Source organism: Ctenopharyngodon idella, chromosome 12, assembly GCF_019924925.1.
Source record: "Ctenopharyngodon idella isolate HZGC_01 chromosome 12, HZGC01, whole genome shotgun sequence".
NCBI lineage: Eukaryota > Metazoa > Chordata > Actinopteri > Cypriniformes > Xenocyprididae > Ctenopharyngodon > Ctenopharyngodon idella.
In genome coordinates this window covers 825,215-845,126 of record NC_067231.1, presented here as the reverse complement: position 1 = coordinate 845,126, position 19,912 = coordinate 825,215, and the positions used below count along the sequence as shown (strand labels likewise).

The 19,912-nt window shown below is 38.9% G+C and overlaps 1 protein-coding gene across 2 annotated transcripts in view; it reads right to left on the bottom strand.

The window, feature by feature from the left end:
• Positions 1 to 19,264, bottom strand: part of radil2b (Ras association and DIL domains 2b) — a 29,499-nt gene extending 10,235 nt beyond the window's left edge. Inside the window, exons 1-8 of one of the 2 annotated variants that reach the window (XM_051914986.1) lie at positions 18,910 to 19,264; positions 15,588 to 15,908; positions 13,665 to 13,897; positions 13,076 to 13,389; positions 10,044 to 10,661; positions 8,132 to 8,169; positions 7,867 to 8,021; positions 7,664 to 7,776 (exon numbers count right to left, since the gene is read on the bottom strand). In XM_051914986.1, the coding sequence (XP_051770946.1) occupies positions 7,664 to 7,776; positions 7,867 to 8,021; positions 8,132 to 8,169; positions 10,044 to 10,661; positions 13,076 to 13,389; positions 13,665 to 13,897; positions 15,588 to 15,908; positions 18,910 to 19,118 (2,001 nt within the window). In that variant the 5' untranslated portion in view covers positions 19,119 to 19,264. The remainder of the gene's footprint in view (positions 1 to 7,663; positions 7,777 to 7,866; positions 8,022 to 8,131; positions 8,170 to 10,043; positions 10,662 to 13,075; positions 13,390 to 13,664; positions 13,898 to 15,587; positions 15,909 to 18,909) is intronic. The other variant, XM_051914987.1, reaches the window with a different exon arrangement.
• Between the last annotated feature and the right edge of the window lie 648 nt (positions 19,265 to 19,912).

The window sequence follows — 19,912 nt, the reverse complement described above, 5'->3', positions numbered from 1 at the left end:
TTGCCACTTCCAATCAAAATTTTGACATTTGGGCTGTGACATATACAAACCCGATTCCAAAAAAGTTGGGACACTGTACAAATTGTGAATAAAAAAGGAATGCAATGATGTGGAAGTTTCAAATTTCAATATTTTATTCAGAATACAACATAAATGACATATCAAATGTTTAAACTGAGAAAATGTATCATTTTAAGGGAAAAATAAGTTGATTTTAAATTTCATGGCATCAACACATCTCAAAAAAGTTGGGACAAGGCCATGTTTACCGCTGTGTGGCATCCCCTCTTCTTTTTATAACAGTCTGCAAACGTCTGGGGACTGAGGAGACAAGTTGCTCAAGTTTAGGAATAGGAATGTTGTCCCATTCTTGTCTAATACAGGCTTCTAGTTGCTCAACTGTCTTAGGTCTTCTTTGTTGCATCTTCCTCTTTATGATGCGCCAAATGTTTTCTATGGGTGAAAGATCTGGACTGCAGGCTGGCCATTTCAGTACCCGGATCCTTCTTCTACGCAGCCATGATGTTGTAATTGATGCAGTATGTGGTCTGGCATTGTCATGTTGGAAAAGGCGAGGTCTTCCCTGAAAGAGACGACGTCTGGATGGGAGCATATGTTGTTCTAGAACTTGGATATACCTTTCAGCATTGATGGTGCCTTTCCAGATGTGTAAGCTGCCCATGCCACACGCACTCATGCAACCCCATACCATCAGAGATGCAGGCTTCTGAACTGAGCGCCTGATAACAACTTGGGTTGTCCTTGTCCTCTTTAGTCCGGATGACATGGCGTCCCATTTTTCCAAAAAGAACTTCAAATTTTGATTCGTCTGACCACAGAACAGTTTTCCACTTTGCCACAGTCCATTTTAAATGAGCCTTGGCCCAGAGAAAAGGCCTGCGCTTCTGGATCATGTTTAGATATGGCTTCTTTTTTGACCTATAGAGTTTTAGCCGGCAACGGCGAATGGCACGGTGGATTGTGTTCACCGACAATGTTTTCTGGAAGTATTCCTGAGCCCATGTTGTGATTTCCATTACAGTAGCATTCCTGTATGTGATGCAGTGCCGTCTAAGGGCCCGAAGATCACGGGCATCCAGTATGGTTTTCCGGCCTTGACCCTTACGCACAGAGATTGTTCCAGATTCTCTGAATCTTTGGATGATATTATGCACTGTAGATGATGATAACTTCAAACTCTTTGCAATTTTTCTCTGAGAAACTCCTTTCTGATATTGCGCCACTATTTTTCGCTGCAGCATTGGGGGAATTGGTGATCCTCTGCCCATCTTGACTTCTGAGAGACACTGCCACTCTGAGAGGCTCTTTTTATACCCAATCATGTTGCCAATTGACCTAATAAGTTGCAAATTAGTTCTCCAGCTGTTCCTTATATGTACATTTAACTTTTCCGGCCTGTTATTGCTACCTGTCCCAACTTTTTTGGAATGTGTAGCTCTCATGAAATCCAAAATGAGCCAATATTTGGCATGACATTTCAAAATGTCTCATTTTCAACATTTGATATGTTATCTATATTCTATTGTGAATAAAATATAAGTTTATGAGATTTGTAAATTATTGCATTCCTTTTTTATTCATAATTTGTACAGTGTCCCAACTTTTTTGGAATCGGGTTTGTAATTAACGAACTATGGTTCCATGTTTCCTACGGTGACTTAGTCTCAATCAGGACTAACGGTTTCGAAGATATTCGCAAAAGTTTTTTAAGCGCTAAATCACAACATTGCACAAACCATAAGCCGAAACCTGGCATGTTTGGTAACGTTGGACTCGGACATGACTCCCATGAAAAAAGTAGACCACACTCAAAGTTATACGCATTTGAAAATGTAATTTTATCACTAGGTGGTGCTGGCTCAAAACTTCTCAGGGTCCTTCTGGGCATTGTGCCGATGACCCATACCCAATTTCATCCAATCGGCCTCCATTAACCTTGTAATAAGGTGCTCAAATTTCATTGGTTGATGGCGGCCATGTTTTTTGAGATACGCCAATGTTCTCACAGACAATCATGGCACCTTGGACAAAGACACTGCATGCCAACTGCAAGTCAATCGGACTGACGGCTGGGCGGTTATAGCCATTTTCATGCTTTTTTTCCTGTTATAGCACCATCAAGTGGCCAATCAGTGCAATGTTTTTACTGTCACCTCAGATTGAGCTCATGCATACGTGTACCAAGTTTGGTGAAAATATCTCATTTCGATCACAAGTTATAGCCATTTTAGTAAAAGTGGCTCCGCCTACTTCGAACATTTTGGTGCCCCTTCGCAACGATGAGTTGAAATTCCAACTTTTTTTTGAGAATTATTTATGTTCTCCAGAGAATGTTTCTGCACTGGTTTGGTTCCAATCAGAAAAACCTAGGACTTGTTCGCAAAAGTAGGTTTTTCAAAAAAATCCAAAATACCTGAAAATTTCACCCTCGAAGCTCTACGGTTTGGTCTGCCCGGTCACTTTTAGGGGAGAATGCTGATCATTGGAAATTTTAACAATTACAATACGGTTTCAGTGCTACGTGCTTGAACCCCTAATAAAAACGTGACATGAAATACAACTCCTGAAACCTTCTTCTCTGAGGTGAATATCTTACTTGTGCTCATCGAAACAAGAGGTTATCGCGTTAAACATCTGTCAGCTGTCATTCTGACTGTCATCAGACAAACGGAGTTCCTGTCCGGAGATGTTCATTTATTATAGCTTGTCAAATTTGCCCCTATTTGGGTGTGAGTAAAAACACGCCGTTTTTGTGTGTGTCCCTTTAAATGCAAATGAGCTGCTGCTCCCGGTCCCCTTTCCAGAAGAGGGCGGAGCTTTAACAGCTCGCGCTTCGGTCGCTCAACAACAACAAAGCTGGAGAATCTCACGCAGCCAAAATGAGGATTGTCAGTAACGGTGTTCAGCCTTACATTGTTCAAACAAGCTAACGGGACTCGTCTGTGCAGCCAGCGACAGAACAGTTAAGCATGCTTTGCTCAAACTTTTTCCATGGCCTTAGAACTGGTACACTGTTTTCGCTTGCAAAAACAAAATGGCGTCGCCGTGGGTGGAAACGCTTAGATTAAGGGGCGGTAATATTATGAAAGAGAAAGGTTTGCCAAAACAAAGTTACTGGGTTGTCCTTTTTCAGGTTTTCTGGGTTGGAAGATGCACCGGGGACCTGATTATAGCACTTAAACACGGAAAAATCAGATTTTCATGATATGTCCCCTTTCATTTTAGTGTGAACTACCTCTTTAGCCCTGTAGTTTTGTCATCTGTTGCTTTAAATGTTTGAGCTCTTAAAGCAGGATAGATTCTGATTGGCTGTTAAAATTTCTATCGTTCATAAGCTGGAAAAAAATAGTTGCGAAAGTGATTCCAACAATATGGACTCTGCTATTCTTTTAAATGTAAAATCTTTATCGTTATGTTAACCGTCCTTGGTGTGACCAGGCCTTAACAGTTGAAATCCTCTCTCTTCATCTAACATGAACTCTTCAGACTGAATACAAAGTGAATATTTTGTGTCCAGCACAGAGAATCACCAACAAAACGTGCTTTTATTAGTTTAAACCCACCAGCAGCTGTTTCCTTCTCAGTGAGATACAATCACACACCAAACTTCAACAGAGAAAACAGAGCCTGTTATTGTAGTCGTAAAACATCAGTTTGCTTTCCAACCGGTCGTGTTTGTTTTCGATTCAGTTTTCCTATTGAAAATATTGACCTCATAATGGAGCACTGGCACTGCATAAGCATAGAAAAGGACATTTTGCCAAGATTTTAAAGTATAAAATGTCATTTACAGAGGACTGGATGCTCAAACCACAGTTTAATCATTTCCATTCTCAGTATAATTGCACATCAATAAAAATGTTTGAATTTGTTCTCAAGGAAAATTCCCACGACTAACTTTTTTTAATAAAGTGTTTAATGTGATCATCTTTATAATGAATACAAATTAGTCAAGGATAAGGTTAATTGACTAAAAAAATAATAATTTTCCTGTGATTACCATCATTATGGGGTTTGGCCTAATCTATTCAAACACAAACTTATTGGTGTGAAACATGAGAGTGAGAAAAAACAAACTGAATATGTTTTCACTAACAGCTCAAGGTTGATGTTGCAATTCACTTTTGGCCAGAAATTTGGTTCACATTCCAATAAACCTAGTTTTCTTTTTCCACAGAAAAGTCTCATTAAGATGTTGGACCTTACATTGCACTAAATCAAATCACACCCATTCAAACAGTCTCTTAAATAATCTCTTTGAATTATCATTTCCCAAAGGTCGAGACATTTGAGGATTTTCCCATGCAGAATACAAATCAATCCCAAATCCGGGCTTTGCCAAATTACATCTGAACACAGAAGGAGAGTCTGTGAGAAACAAACCTGCAGCAGAATTACTGCAGCTTGTAAAATATATCTGAGGAAACGTTTAATCACTTTAGGACTTTAGGTCATAGAGTTTATATATATGTACACTATCGTTTAAAAATTTGCGGTCGGTAAAAAAGTCTCTTCTGCTCACCAAAGCTGCATTTATTTAATCAAAAATACAGTAAAATTGTGAAATATTATTCCAATGTAAATCAGCTGTTTTCTATGTGAATATATAGTAAAGTGTAATTTATTCCTGTGATCAAAGCTGAATTTTCAGCATCATTACTCCAGTCTTCAGTGTCACATGATCCTTCAGAAATCATTCTGATATGATGATTTGCTGCTCAAGAAATTATATGGATAGCTGGAGCTGACTGAATGAAAAAGCACATCATGTTAGTGTGACTGTACGCACACATCACCGCACAACAGCTTGAGTTTATCTCTGTATATTTGAATGCACAAACAGATCCAAAATAAGAGCGCAGAAGAAATGCTAAACTCTGTATAATTCCCCTCTGTCACTCAGTGAAGGTAGTTATCAGCGGACAGCACTCGCCTCACGCCTGCGCTAAAAGGGAAGAGAAACTCTGATAAGACTCAGACTCAGTGCATCTCTGTCCATTTCAGACTTTGGTTTGTTGCACACAAAAACTGCCACTGAAACCAGCGGATTCTGACAGGATTTGACTACAGTCACGAGCAAGGTTATAATAGTTAACTAAATCTAAAACCATAAATATAATATAAAATATAAATGATTCAGATGTAGAGCTACACGATTCTGGATAAATTGAGAATCATGATTTTTAACTAAACAAAATAACATGTAATTTATACAGGTTCTGACAAAACGTTAATTGCTGCAGTCTATTTAAAAAAAAATATTTATTTGAATTAATTATTTTTTTTTTAAAAATCGGTTTGAATGAATGATTCAGTGACTCACTCATAAAGACTTCACTTGTTTCATTAAAGGATGAATCAGCGTTTTTGAACAAATCTCTTGAATGAATGATTCAATGACTCACTCATAAAGACTTCACTTGTTTCATTACTGGATGAATCAGTGTTTTTGAATTTTTTTTTGAATGAATGATTCGATGAGTCACTCATTAAGACTTCACTTGTTTCATTAAAGGATGAATCAGCGTTTTTGAACAAATCTCTTGAATGAATGATTCGATAAAGGCTTCACTCGTTTCATTACTGGATGAATCAGCGTTTTAGAATGAATATCTTGAATGAATGATTCAATGACTCACTCATAAAGACTTCACTTGTTTCATTACTGGATTAATCAGCATTTTTGAACAAATCTCTTGAATGAATGATTCAATGACTCACTCATTAAGACTTCACTTGTTTCATTACTGGATGAATCAGTGTTTTTGAACGAATCTCTTAAATGAATGATTCAATGACTCACTCATAAAGACTTCACTTGTTTCATTACTGGATGAATCAGCATTTTTAAACAAATCTCTTGAATAAATGATTCAATGAGTCACTCATAAAGACTTCACTTGTTTCATTACTGGATTAATCAGCATTTTTAAACAAATCTCTTGAATGAATGATTCAATGACTCACTCATAAAGACTTCACTTGTTTCATTACTGGATGAATCAGAGTTTTTTTGGATTAATTTTTTGAATGAATGATTCAATTACAAATACATTTTTAACAGTCACTTGTCGCCACCTATTGGTGTAACAATGTAATTGATACAATCTTTATTTGAAGCATCAAGTTACTTTTAAAAGGTGATTTACTCTATTTCGATCGCTACCGTAGACATCAGTGTTTATATCTGAACTATAAACTTTTATCCCAGTACTTCTGTGATAATTTGAATCACTGTAACAAAAGTAATGTGGTTGAAAAGTCTGTTTGTAAATCCGTTTCACACCTATACATGACAACGGCTCTCTCTGGATCAGAACGCAGATCTGATTGTCCGCTGTGATCGGAGGTGTAAAAGGTTTAATAGACAGAGCTGAATCGCTGTCATTTAGGACATCTTTAAACAATTAATCCTGCAGCTCTAATACAGTGGGGTCCAGAAGTGTGAGACCACTAAAGAAAACGATATGAACATCTCATACATGCACGATACACTAGATTCATTCATATCCACAAGCCGAAAAGGTCCATCAAGGTCACATGCGAGCAAGACATCTGGAAGCATTTGAGATCGATGCTGTGTTCAACCACATTCACAATGCCAGTGTTTTTCTAGGCCTGCTAACCTGACTTCCTGATGTTATTCATCACAGACAGCGACACTGAAACGTGCTCACAGCTAAAGCTAGAGTCTGATTATTGTTCTTATGTACAATCAGTAATACCATCAGATTGATTATATGTAACACAAACGCTTTTGTGGTGTAAAGAAAGATGGTGACCCCATTTCACTGCACTGACATTCAGGAGAGAATTCCCTTAAACCTGCTGTGTCTTAAAGTAACCATCATAAAGTCAGCATGAAATTACAAATAATCTACTTATTGAATGCATATTGTAGATGTTAATATGAACAATTCATCTGTGCATATGTTTTAATTTACCTTGTAATTTTTAATCAAAATCTGACTTATGCAGGATTCTCCAATCATTTAGTCTGCTTAAACTCCGTCCTTGCAAGCAAATGTTAGTCTCCGCCTCCATTTTGAGGGCCACGCCCACATTTTAAACATCCAATCGGCAACTGGTACATAAAACCAAGTCCCACCCTACATTTTTTTCTCTTTTGATAATCAGTTTTACTCAGATGTACGTGAAAAATTTTAGTAATCATAAATTAAACATAATTCAAAAGCTTAAACACTCAAAATTCATCCTTTGAGAACCGTTTTGCTTTTCAATTTTTGTGATATTAACTGTGAACACAACTTGGTTACCTGATTTCTAGCCATTTTAGAGTCCAAATTATTTTGTAAAATATATATTATTTTGTATTTGCTTAGTTCAGCACATTTGCTTTGCAGTAAACTTTTTACACGTTCACTTCTGCAATAATCTGCTGAATGGTCTGTATTTCTAAACATTCATGAATTACAACCATTTAAAGGGAGGCGATAGTTAACAGGTTAAATAAAATGGATAGTTCACCCAAAACAACATTGGACCCCACTGACTTTCATTGCATGGACACTGAGGGATTATCTTCTTTTGTGGTCCACTTACAAGCACAGCTTTTGAAAAAATGATGACAGAATGATCATTTTTGGGTGAACTATCCCTTTAAGTAGGAAGACGGTCAGACCTTGGTGAGATAATAGACACACTGCTGGAAGGTGAACATAAGAACCTCCTCCAGGACTGTCATGGCCTCCTCGCTGGCCGAGCGCACAGACGACAGGCGCAGCTCCAGCACCGCTAAAATACAACCACAGAGACGGAAAGACATTGAATCTGAACCAATACATCACATTAATCACATAAGAACACACTGATTTTGAACTCTACCAATGCAGTCTTCCTCCTCCTCCTCCTCCTCCTGAGAGATCCCATGCAGCAGACGAGGAAGCTCCTGGTGAATGAAGTGAAGGATCTGGATGGAGTTGGACATCCAAAGGACCAGCGGCTCCAGACCCTGGATCAGCCAGTCTGAATCACTTCTGCTTGCGTCAGAAAAGCGAGGAAAATCTGCTTTTAATGTAAGCTGTGCCTGAGATATTGCATTTTAATTCCTCTGGTTATGATTTAAGGAGAAACAAGTTTCTGCTCTTACATTTCAGGCTGCAAAGCTGCAAGTTCCTTCGCCTTTTCCTGTATTAAGATATAATAGATACAAAACAGTCACACTGTCTAAAAATTAAGGACTAAGTTTTGTAATCTTGGTAAGAAAACAGTTTCGGTTCCCATTGACTTCAATTGTAATTTTTTGTCCATACAACTGGGAACCGAAATGGTTTGGTATACCAACATTCTTTAAAATATCTTCTTTTGCATTCAGAAAGAACGGTTTGCAACAATGTGAGGGAGAGTAAATAATGACACAGTGTTCATTTTAGAATGAACTATCTCTTTAATGCAGTGACTTTTTCTGCATGTTACATCATTACGCCAGTAGGTGGCAACAAGTGAATGTCTTTAGGAATTCGTTCAACACTTTGATTCAGTCACGAATAAAACAAGTGAATGGCTGTGTTCGAAATCGCCCCCTATACCCTTAAATAGGGCACTATTTCATGGGACAGCCATTTGTAGCGGTGTCCGAAACCATAGTGGACGTTATCAAGTGCACTAATTCAATCCCACAATGCACTGCAATAATGAGTGTACAACCAATGAATGCTCAATGGCTAGAGAATACCCATAATGCACTGTGAAAGTCACGTGCCGAATGAATTCCTGCGTCTCACCAAAAGATGGTGCCCGCAGCTGAATCAACCATCCATCCATTTTCCAAACCGCTAGTCCAATGTGGCTACAGTGTAATGTCATACAAATATAAATTCATTTTTAAGTGATTATTAAATTATTAAATTAAGGTTTATACATAGTTTCCATGACAGAGTTCAAGAAAAATCTTTTTATTACTACTGGAGCGGCCAGTTTGCTAAGTTTCAAATGATTATTAAACAGCACGCACAAACTATTTGTCCGAATTCACTCACTCGTTTTCATTCACTCCTTCAAGTGAACTATATTAGACTAACTAGACGAATGAGGGTATGGAGGATGATTCGGACACAGCCAATGTCTTTAAGTGTGAGTCATTCACTCGACAGATTCTTTCAACACTTTGATTCAGTCGGAAACAAAACAAGAGTCATTGAATCATTCACTAAGCTGATTCATTTAGCCATCTGATTGTTTCAGGAAGTAATCATACTACTGTGGGGAAATAATTCATAAAAGTACTTTGTTTTGTTTAAAAATCATGTAAATGTATGAGTTGGTGAGGTCAATGGCAGCATTGATACAAATACTTTAGCTAAAGTAATATGTTTTATGTAATATGTGCTTTCCTCTCAATAACAAAATCAACAACAAAAATGAGAAAACAGCAGTTCAGCTTCAGTTTCTACTATAAAGCGGTTCTACAGTGTCTTCATGTTTTTACTCGTGTCTGAACAGAAGAAATCAACCAGAGATTTACACCTCAAAGAAGGCGGAGCCTCAGAGCCACACCCACCTATTACATCATTGCCATCAAGCAATGGTAGTTTGAAGGCTTTTGAACTCCAGAAACAAACTTTGTTTTGGCCTGATTTTGCTCAAAATGACGTCACACCAGTTTTGCTTGTAGTATATACGGGCCTTAAAGGGATAGTTCACCCAAAAATGAAAATTCTGCCCATTGACTACCATAGTAGGAAAAAAAATACTATGGCAGTCAATGGGGGGCGAGATCTGCTTGGTTACAAATATTCTTCCAAATATCTTCTTTTGTGTTCAGCAGAACAAAGACATTTATACAGGTTTGGAACAACTTGAGAGGGAGTAAATTTTCATTTTTGGGTGAACTATCCCTTTAGTTGGCAATATTGTGTCTGAAATGTAAGTTACTTAATTTTAACTTTTAGTTGGATTGTAGCATTTGCGCATATGTGATATTTTGGGTATATTGTGGTAGCATTTCCTCTCAACATTATTGTAATTCAAGATGTTGGACAAAAGTGACTGAACAGACTCACCCATACGAGCATTTGAAGCTGATTGGCTGTCTGCAGCAGCAGTCTGCGGAGGGCGGGCATTGAGAAATGATTGGCGGACTGCTGGAGACACAAGCACAGCAGGAACGCCGCGGTCAGTTTGTGTGCAGACTTATCCTGGTCAACCGTGGTAAAGATCTCCTCCAGGACCCGGGATTCATGTTCAACATCATACGGCAGAACCAGTTCTGCTCCCTCCAGGTCTCTGAAGCAGGTTCTGGTTTTCTCTGACAGCACACACGTTTGACAGAGAGGAGGCCGTGTGTACGTCTGCGCGGCTGCAGAAGTCGGGTCTTTATACATGAAGAGGTAATGATCGCCCAGGCTGACGACGTCTCCCGACTGCAGCTCCACTTCATGGGTGACGGCTGCTCCGTTCCTCTTCACTTTCGCTCTGTTGAGGGGTTTCAGTAGGCTCACGCTGCCGGACCGGCCGCCCGCTGAGGCCGGAGAGATGTCCAGGCGCCGGACGCAGCAGTGACGCGGCAGCAGATCTGGAGCCCAGAGATACTGGCTTTCTGCATCGCTCTCGGGCTCAGTTCGCTCATCACGGCGTCCGAATACTGTGCAGCTGTTGATCAGTGCATAGATGACAAAATCCTGAGGAGCCAATCAAACAGATTAAGAAAATTCTTTACATGCAAGTTCTAAATATTCTTCATATGTCAACATATTAAGTGCACATTCAATACAATTAAGGGAATGCACTTAAAGAAAGTGTCCCACAGTTGAAAAGGTCATTTGAGGTAAATTGTAAAAATGAACTAGTTTTAGTGAAGCCAAAAATATTAATTTTAGATGGTTTGACAAGTATTAAATATTCTTCATATGTCAACATTTTGTGGTTTATTTAAAATATTTTTGAAGTCAGACTCTGACCCACATCGGGGTTATTATCGTCAACTAAAGATAAAACTATTAAAAATATTTCTGTTAGTTGAAATAAAACTGAAATATAAATATTGGTTGAAAAACTTTAAACGGAAATTAAAAATGTTGCCTCGGCAATAAACTGAAATAATAATAATAATAATAAGTTGAAGCATTAAAATGATTAACTGGAAATACATAATAACTAAAACTAACAAAAACTAAAACTGAGATAAAAATTAAACCCAAATAGCAATATTTGAAAAATAATTTTAAAGAGTGGCAAAAGCACATAACAAAATGACAATTAAAATTAACATCAAAACTAAAAATATAAAAATAAAAGTTAAATTCAAATATTTATTACTATTACTACTAAATAATGGCCAATTTCTTTCGAATTTCTCACAGCACTCACTCCGTGAGTCAAACAGGCCCAGCGAGTTTCGTTCCGATCGGCCTCCGTTAACCTTGTCTGATAGCTGCTCAAAATTCATTGGCCGATGGCGGACATGTTTTTTGAGATACGCCAGTGTCCTCAAAGACAATCATGGCACCTCGGACAAAGTCACTGCACAGCCAATTTTCAAGTCAATCGAACTACCGGTGAAGTAGTTATGGCCATTTTCATGTTTTTTTTCCCTGTTGTAGCGCCATCAAGTGGCCAGTTGCCGCATCCTTTTTCACACGGCCACAGAATGAGCTCTTACATAAGTGTACCAAGTTTGGTGAAAATATCTCATTCCGTTCACGAGTTAGAGCCATTTAAGTAAAAGAGGCTCCACCAACTCCAAACATGACGTTGTAGACGGTGCGAGTACTACCAGTCCTCAAAGTTTCAAGTCTCTACGACTTACGGTTTGGTCTGTCCGATCACTTTTAGGGGAGAATGCTGATCCTTGGAAATTTTAACAATTACAATAGGGTTTCAGCACTTGAGCCTATAACGATCAAGACTACAATAGTTACTGCCATCAGTGGATCTACAGAGAGCGTCACACGCATGCAGGTCTTTAGGTGGAGCTTGTCATCTGTAAATACAACAGACACGCCTGTGGAGTAATGTACAGAGAGAGTGTGTGTGTGATCATTTACGGTCGGTCATCACTCCGTGTGCACAGATAATCTGTCAGGAAATGTGTCCACCCTTCGGACGCACCACTTCCCGTCCAGCCTTAACACCAGGCCTGTTTTTGCATACGTGGTCATTTTTCATGCCATTTTTCCTCTGTTTGGCCCAATCTGTTATTTTCCAGTGGGATCGAAGGGATATGGGATCATTTGTTTCCACGGCACATTGACGTCACCTGTGTTGTATTATCCAGTTTAAAGGGAGAGAATCATTGTGATTGCAAGATTGTAAAATCTGATCAGTAAATGAATTGTTCCAAAAACAAAGAGTGTCTCAGAGAATCCCTGTAATTCAGTAACAGCGACAACATAAAACATGACACTGAAGTTCATTTTGCTAAATTTTGGTGCAAAAACCCTTGTGAAAAAGATGCACACTTTAGCATATTTTAAAAAGTGTCTATCCCATGTGTTCAAGAGAACAAAATCATCATTTCCTTGGAAATTTGGGCAAAATATCAGTAATAAAAATGTAAGATTCTTCAATCGAGCTCTTTTCTCCTCCATCATAAATGAGTTGTTCTCAGACGAAACACAATAAACGCTGTCATGTGATCTTGAGTTCAGATGCTGGTGTTTGGGAACACAATCGTGTGAGACGCTTCTGGAGGAATTAAACCAAATCATTCTGATGACAGACTTTGACTGTTTCAGAACCACCAAACCAACATTTGAGATGCTGCGATGCGATTGGTCCGCTGGTTCATCCAGTTATCCAATCACAGCCTCTGCTGAGTGTTTTGTTGCACATCGAGGGATTCATTCAGTAAATGTGTATGCTTCTTATCAGATAAAATAATTATCCACCTCAATTGAGCGCATACGTTTTTAATGCGCATTTTAGCGTTTCCATCCAGTGTTTTTTCTAAATTCACATAAAAGTATGTGGATGTAAACACAGATAGTGATAAAAACCTTCACAGCATAAACTCCAGAAACAGTGACGCTTGTGTTTGCTGGGCTGGAGGAAAGAAGCGAGGAAGTGCGAGCGATATAGTGCGAGTCTGTCCTACCTGTCTGTAACTGAAGCCCTGCAGGAGCAGGAAGTAGGGGAAATCCAGGGGCGGATGAATGGAATACTGTGTGGCGTTGTCATCGCTACTCTCCGTCTCCTCGCGTTCACTGGCAGGACACGGCGTTGCTTTGTAGGCCTCTGCCTCTGGATCCTCCGTGGTCTCCGGACAGGCGCTGTGAGCCTCGGCTGGCAGGTCCGTCTCGCTGAGACTCTTAAACAGATTGTGTCTGCCATCACTCATGCATATGTCCAGCGGGACAGATTTCCCCCTGGAGCGCGTCTTCTGCAGCTTGCGTGCCTGTGCGTTTATGCCTGGAGAATGAGATACTGAAAGTATTAAACATCAAGAAACGGTTCTGTCAGCCGCTTCATGTGTAGAGTCTTTTAGGGGGCCGCATAAAACTTAATAATTTTTCACCACAAGGTGGCGCTGCCCCGAAACTTTTTAAGTACCTTCAAGACATCATGCCGAAGACACACACCAAATTTCGTAATGATACGCCAAAGCGTTTGTAAAATATAGCATTTTAGTGGCCCAAAATATCAACTAGATTTGAAAATGCAGAAGTGATTATAGTGAGGCATACCGGCGGTCACCGTGTCTTTGTCTTTAGAGTTGTTTTCCTCCACTGTGGCCTTGCGCTGGATCTCAAACCGGCGAGCAAAGCCCTCTCTGGGTTTCCAGAGCGACTGCAGCAGGAGCGGCTTCTCATTGTCTCCAACCACACGAACACATTCCGTCCTCCAGCACTGGTTTTCAATGCAGCCGATCACATCACACAACACATAGTCATCAGCCTCTGCTTTGCTCAGGGAGTATCTGAAATAATACAAACAACACAGCAGCTCATAGGATATATGTATGTATGTATATATATATATATATATATATATATATATATAATATATTTAAAGGCAAAATTAATTCTTTGGTGAACGCAAACTGGTTTGGATAGAATGCTGCGTCAGCACTCAGATACTGAAACTCCTCTGTTCTTTCCTAATTCTACAACTAGAATGTGTGCCTGAAAGTGTCTAAGATCATAATGTTTGTTCGTTTTTAAAAAAAAGAAATTAATACTTTTATTCAGCAAGGATGCATTAAATTGATCAAAAGTGATAGTATAATGTTACAAAAGATTCTATTTCAAATAAATGCTGTTCTTTTGAACTTTCTATTCATCAAAGAATCCTGAAAAATAAAATGTGTCACAATTTCCACAAAAATATGACTGTTTTCAACATTGATAATAATCATAAATGTTTCTTGAGTATCAAATCATCATATTAGAATGATTTCTGAAGGATCATGTGACACTGAAGACTGGAGCAATGATGCTGAAAATTCAGCTTTGATCACAGGAATAAATTACACTTTACTGTATGTTCACAAAGAAAACAGCTGATTTACATTGGAATAATATTTCACTGTTTTTACTGTATTTTTGATCAAATAAATGTAGCTGTGGTGAGCAGAAGAGACTCTTTCAAAAACATCTTACTGACTCCAAACTGTTGTTTATATATATAAATTATAAATATCTTTTTATCCTAACCCTAACCCTCACTTTTGATCAATTTAATGCATCCCCGTTGAATAAAAGCATTAGTTTCTTTCAAAAACGAACAAACATTATGATCTTAGACACTTTCAGGCACATATTCTAGTTGTAGAATTAGGAAAGAACTGACGCAGCATTCTATCCAAACTGGCGTGCGTTTACCAAATAATTAATTTCACCTTAAATTTCAAACTTTTCCAAACCAATCAAGACTTTTGGTATGAAAACTTCACATGCAGTTTGAACTTTAACCAATGTGCACAAAGGCCGTTTTCCAAAAGCCTTCAGAAAATCATCTGGACATGTTGTTCATAACAGCAACAGCATTATGAGTTTAAAGTCAACATGAAACCAAAATTGGCAATTTTTATGGAATATTGCAGCGATTTATCCGTGTATATCATTATTGTTCCTCATAATCTTGAATCAGAATATCTTCTCCCTCTTGCAGCATCTCTTCTTCTCTCTGATGATGAGGGCGGGGCAACCTGTCACTCACATGAGATCCACCAATAGCAAACCACAACCATCCAATCAATTCCCCACGGACAAAATCAATCCCCGCCCTACATTTGTTCTTGTTTGCGAAGCGTTTCACTCTGATATACAGTTATATAAGATTATCAAACCAGTTATTCATATTTCATATGAACCTGAAATGTCACTTTTATTCCTCTAGCACTTTATACAATATAATTTTTTTCAAAGCAGCTTCACTGTAATAAACAGAATTATGCATATTATGAAAACAGTGTCATTATTCAACTCAACTGAATAACTGTGTAAAGTTCATTCATTATTCTAATTCTAATGTCTGCAGAAGACATTAGAATCATTATTCACTCTTATCCAATAGTGTCAGTGCAGTCAAATCAATAATACTGTTGAATAATTTACTGACACGTCTTCTAGCCTTGAGTTTGAGTGTTGTATTAAGGTTGGCCTCACCTGGCGAGTGCCTCTTTAACCAGCTCTTTGGCACTGGAGTGTGTCGTGGCCAGTACGCTCTTGTAATTTGCTCCTTCGCAAATCTCAGTGCCAAAAATCTTCAGAATGCCTGGAGCCGTGACATGATTGGACAGCTCGGATGGATCATCCGTCACCGCCATCTCCTCCTCTCCTGCGGCGGTCATCTCCGCTGAAGCTCGCCGAGGCCCGCGGCCGAACACAGCCGACAGACGGTGCTGGTGCCGCCGGATCTTGCTCTTCGCCGGCTGCCGGACGCCGACGCTCTCCGTCGATCTGGCCGTGCCGCTGGATGAGCTTGACCTGGAGGAGGGAAACAAACTGGTTGTGACTCGATGCAAACCTACATTGCTTTAGTCTGACTGTCCATCACTACTTCGTCCAGTTTGCTAATGAAACAAACAACCTCTGTACCCCTCAGTTCCCCTGAATATTATTCTAATACTTTGAGGATTTTGTCTAAATCCTGTCACCAGATTACTTCAGTAGCAGTGGCACAAAAGCTCCTTTTCATTGCGTCAGCAGTAAATGTGTGTTTCTTCATCTTTTGGGCCCTAAATAAAATCTCTAACCTCACTATTTTTTTAATTATTCCAAGAGAATTGTTGGAATTATGGTGCTATTTTAATTGATTAAGCTTTTTAATATTATTGTGGGATGCTTGGAAATATTTCAAGGAATTATTTAGTTAGTGTAATGCTGTTCAGATCTACACTCTAAAAATGCTGGGTTAAAAACAACCCAAGTGCATTCAAACCCAGCGATTGAGTTGTTTTAACCCAGCGGTTGGGTTAAATGTTTGCCCAACATGCTGTGGGCAGTTTTATTTTAACCCAACTGTTGTTTAAAAATTACTATATGTCTGGATTAAAATGAACCAAAAATAGGTTGGAAATTAAAAATCAGACACATAATTAATAGAGGAAACAATAATAATCAAAAGGTGAACATTTATTAATGAGCAATTATTATTCATTAAACTTATTAATAAATGTTCATTTCCAACATATTTTGGGTTCATATAGTTGAGTTCAATTAAACTACCCAGCAGGTTGGGCAAACATTTAACCCAACCAAAAACAACCCAATCGCTGGGTCAAAATAACCCAAATGTTATGTTAAAACAACCCAATCGCTGGGTCAAAATAACCCAAATGCTATGTTAAAACAACCCAATCGCTGGGTTAAAACAACCCAATCGCTGGGTCAAAATAACCCAAACACTGTGTTAAAACAACCCAATCGCTGGGTCAAAACAACCCAATCGCTGGGTCAAAACAACCCAATCGCTGGGTCAAAATAACCCGATCGCTGGGTCAAAATAACCCAATCGCTGGGTCAAAATAACCCAAACGCTGTGTTAAAACAACCCAATCGCTGTGTTAAAACAACCCAATCGCTGGGTCAAAACAACCCAATCGCTGGGTCAAAATAACCCAAACGCTGTGTTAAAACAACCCAATCGCTGGGTTAAAACAACCCAATCGCTGTGTCAAAATAACCCAAACGCTGTGTTAAAACAACCCAATAGCTGTGTCAAAACAATCCAATCGCTGGGTCAAAACAACCGAATCGCTGGGTCGAAACAACCCAATTGCTGGGTCAAAACAATCCAATCGCTGGGTCAAAACAACCCAATTGCTGGGTCAAAACAACCCAATCGCTGGGTCAAAATAACCCAATCACTGGGTCAAAATAACCTAAACGCTGTGTTAAAACAACCCAATCGCTGGGTTAAAACAACCCAATCGCTGGGTCAAAATAACCCAAACGCTGTGTTAAAACAACCCAATCACTGGGTCAAAATAACCCAAACGCTGTGTCAAAACAACCCAGTTGCTGGGTCAAAACAACCTAATCGCTGGGTCAAAACAACCTAATCGCTGGGTCAAAACAACCCAATTGCTGGGTCGAAACAATCCAATCGCTGGGTCAAAACAACCTAATCGCTGGGTCAAAACAACCCAATCGCTGGGTCGAAACAATCCAATCGCTGGGTCAAAACAACCTAATCGCTGGGTCAAAACAACCCAATTGCTGGGTCAAAACAATCCAATCGCTGGGTCAAAACAACCTAATCGCTGGGTCAAAACAACCCAATCGTTGGGTCAAAACAACCCAATCGCTGGGTCAAAATAACCCAAACGCTGTGTTAAAACAACCCAATTGCTGTGTTAAAACAACCCAATCGCTGTGTTAAAACAACCTAATTGCTGGGTATGTTTTTGACAGTGTGTGTAAGCATTCATGTGGATATATTTATGGATATATGACAAATTTCTGCTCTGTGACAAACAGAATGGACAATTAATTTAAACTAACTTAAAACATACTTTTCACACTATCACTTGTTTAATTTTTCCACTAACAATGTCCAACAGAAGAAATCATGAGAAATCATTTCCACCGCAGTGTCATGTCCATCTCAACTACTGAATGTGGAATATGATGTCAAAGGTTGTTGTGGAAATGACATTTTAAATATTTTGTTTAATAATAAATTCCTTTGTCTTGTAAATGCCAATTTCAGAATGTTACACTCTTAATGCTGTGTTAAAAACAACCCAAGTTGGGTTAAAAATGGACAAACCCAGCGAGTGGGTTAAATGTTAAATAAAGTTAAATAATTTAACCCAAGTGCTGGGTTTGTCCATTTTTAGCCCAACTTGGGTTGTTTTTAACCCAGCATTTTTTAGAGTGTACGTATCATAAACATAAACATTTAATATTTTCACTCTTTTTGCTTAATTCAACAAAGCACAAACTTGGCTGGAAATTATGCCCAATAACATACACTGTTAATAAATGATATTTACTATCTTCATGCATAAAAACATCTAATATTTAGTGTCAAGTTCTTCACTGACACAAGTTATGATAAAACTTTTTTTCATCGCAAAATTGTTTATTGTGGCGTAAAATTAACACTGGCCACAACAGTGGGGCGGTTGTAATTTGTGTAATATTGATATAAATAATTTTAACATATGTGTATATATATATATATTTCACACATTGTCTATTTAAACTCTGGGACTGTAACAAGTGTAAAAATCATAAAAGGCATTTTTAAAATGATCAGAAATAAGGTATAAAAAGTTGTAAAAAAGGTATAAAAATGTGACCTTCATATAAAAAAGTTTGTAAGAGACCAAAAATCAATTCACTCTAAACACATCAGCACCTATAACACATCTTGCATCTGTTTTTGACTTTGACAGCTATAGACATAACATCATGGGAAGCTTATGAATGACAAATGCAGTCCTTTAATAACTTTACATAGGTAAGTAAGTGAACTCACTGCACGGATCCATTGCTTTGTTTCCTCCCGACCCTGGAGAATCTTCTGCGGGACACGCTGGCCGGTAAACCCGCAGGAGAGGCTGACGGCGGCGGCTTGGATGTCTGAGAGCTCCGCTCGTGTCCGATCATCATCCCAACAGCTGCCCAGAGCTCTTGTGGTCTAGTTAACGGGTCCGTTAGAATGACCAGCCCGAGCACACGTATCATACCAACCGGACAACATTATTCCAGAGGCATCATGAACTCTTCAAACCAACACTGAATGACTTTCTGCTCTGCGTGTCCATACTTCATGCGCTGCTGGTCTGTCTACGTGGGCAGCACTTTTGGGCATCGCGGGCGCGTTCACGGCTAAAATGCTGCGCGCGCCTGAGATGCCCACAGATGATGACTAGGTAGGCAGCTTACTGTGTATTGAGACACACTGCAGCTGATGCGATTCCTCAGGACGGCATCTAAAAGTTTAGTTCAGGAAAAAGTGTCTTTTTCTATTATTTACATTGAAGTAGGCTTATATAATAACAAATAATAATAGCAGTAAAAGTGAAAGCTTTTTGTGTGTTTTTGACGTAGCTACCATTGCAATACCGCGGTGAATAAGTATATTGACAGGTTTTTCAACTTAATATTGTATCATCTTAACACTTTTTATATCACTATCTATCATCTATCTATCTTTTCGAATCTCAAAATCTATTTTAGCGTGTCAGCGCCGTTTTTGAAGAGTGCGCATGCGCGTAAATGCGTACGGGAACCCCAGCGCATGACGTAAGAGGGAACCCGCGATAAATCAAACGTCGAATTAAAAAAAAAACGCCAGAGAACTACAACAGTGAAGTCCTCAGATATCAGAGAAATAACGTTGTGGAGAAAGCTGCTGACTGAATGAACCGCGTGTAGTTAGTAAGTGTACACCAAACACTGCAGTTAAGTTTAACGTGATTAATAATGAACGGCTTTCTGTTGTTTGTGTAAAGTAACGATCTCGAATCGGTCTGATA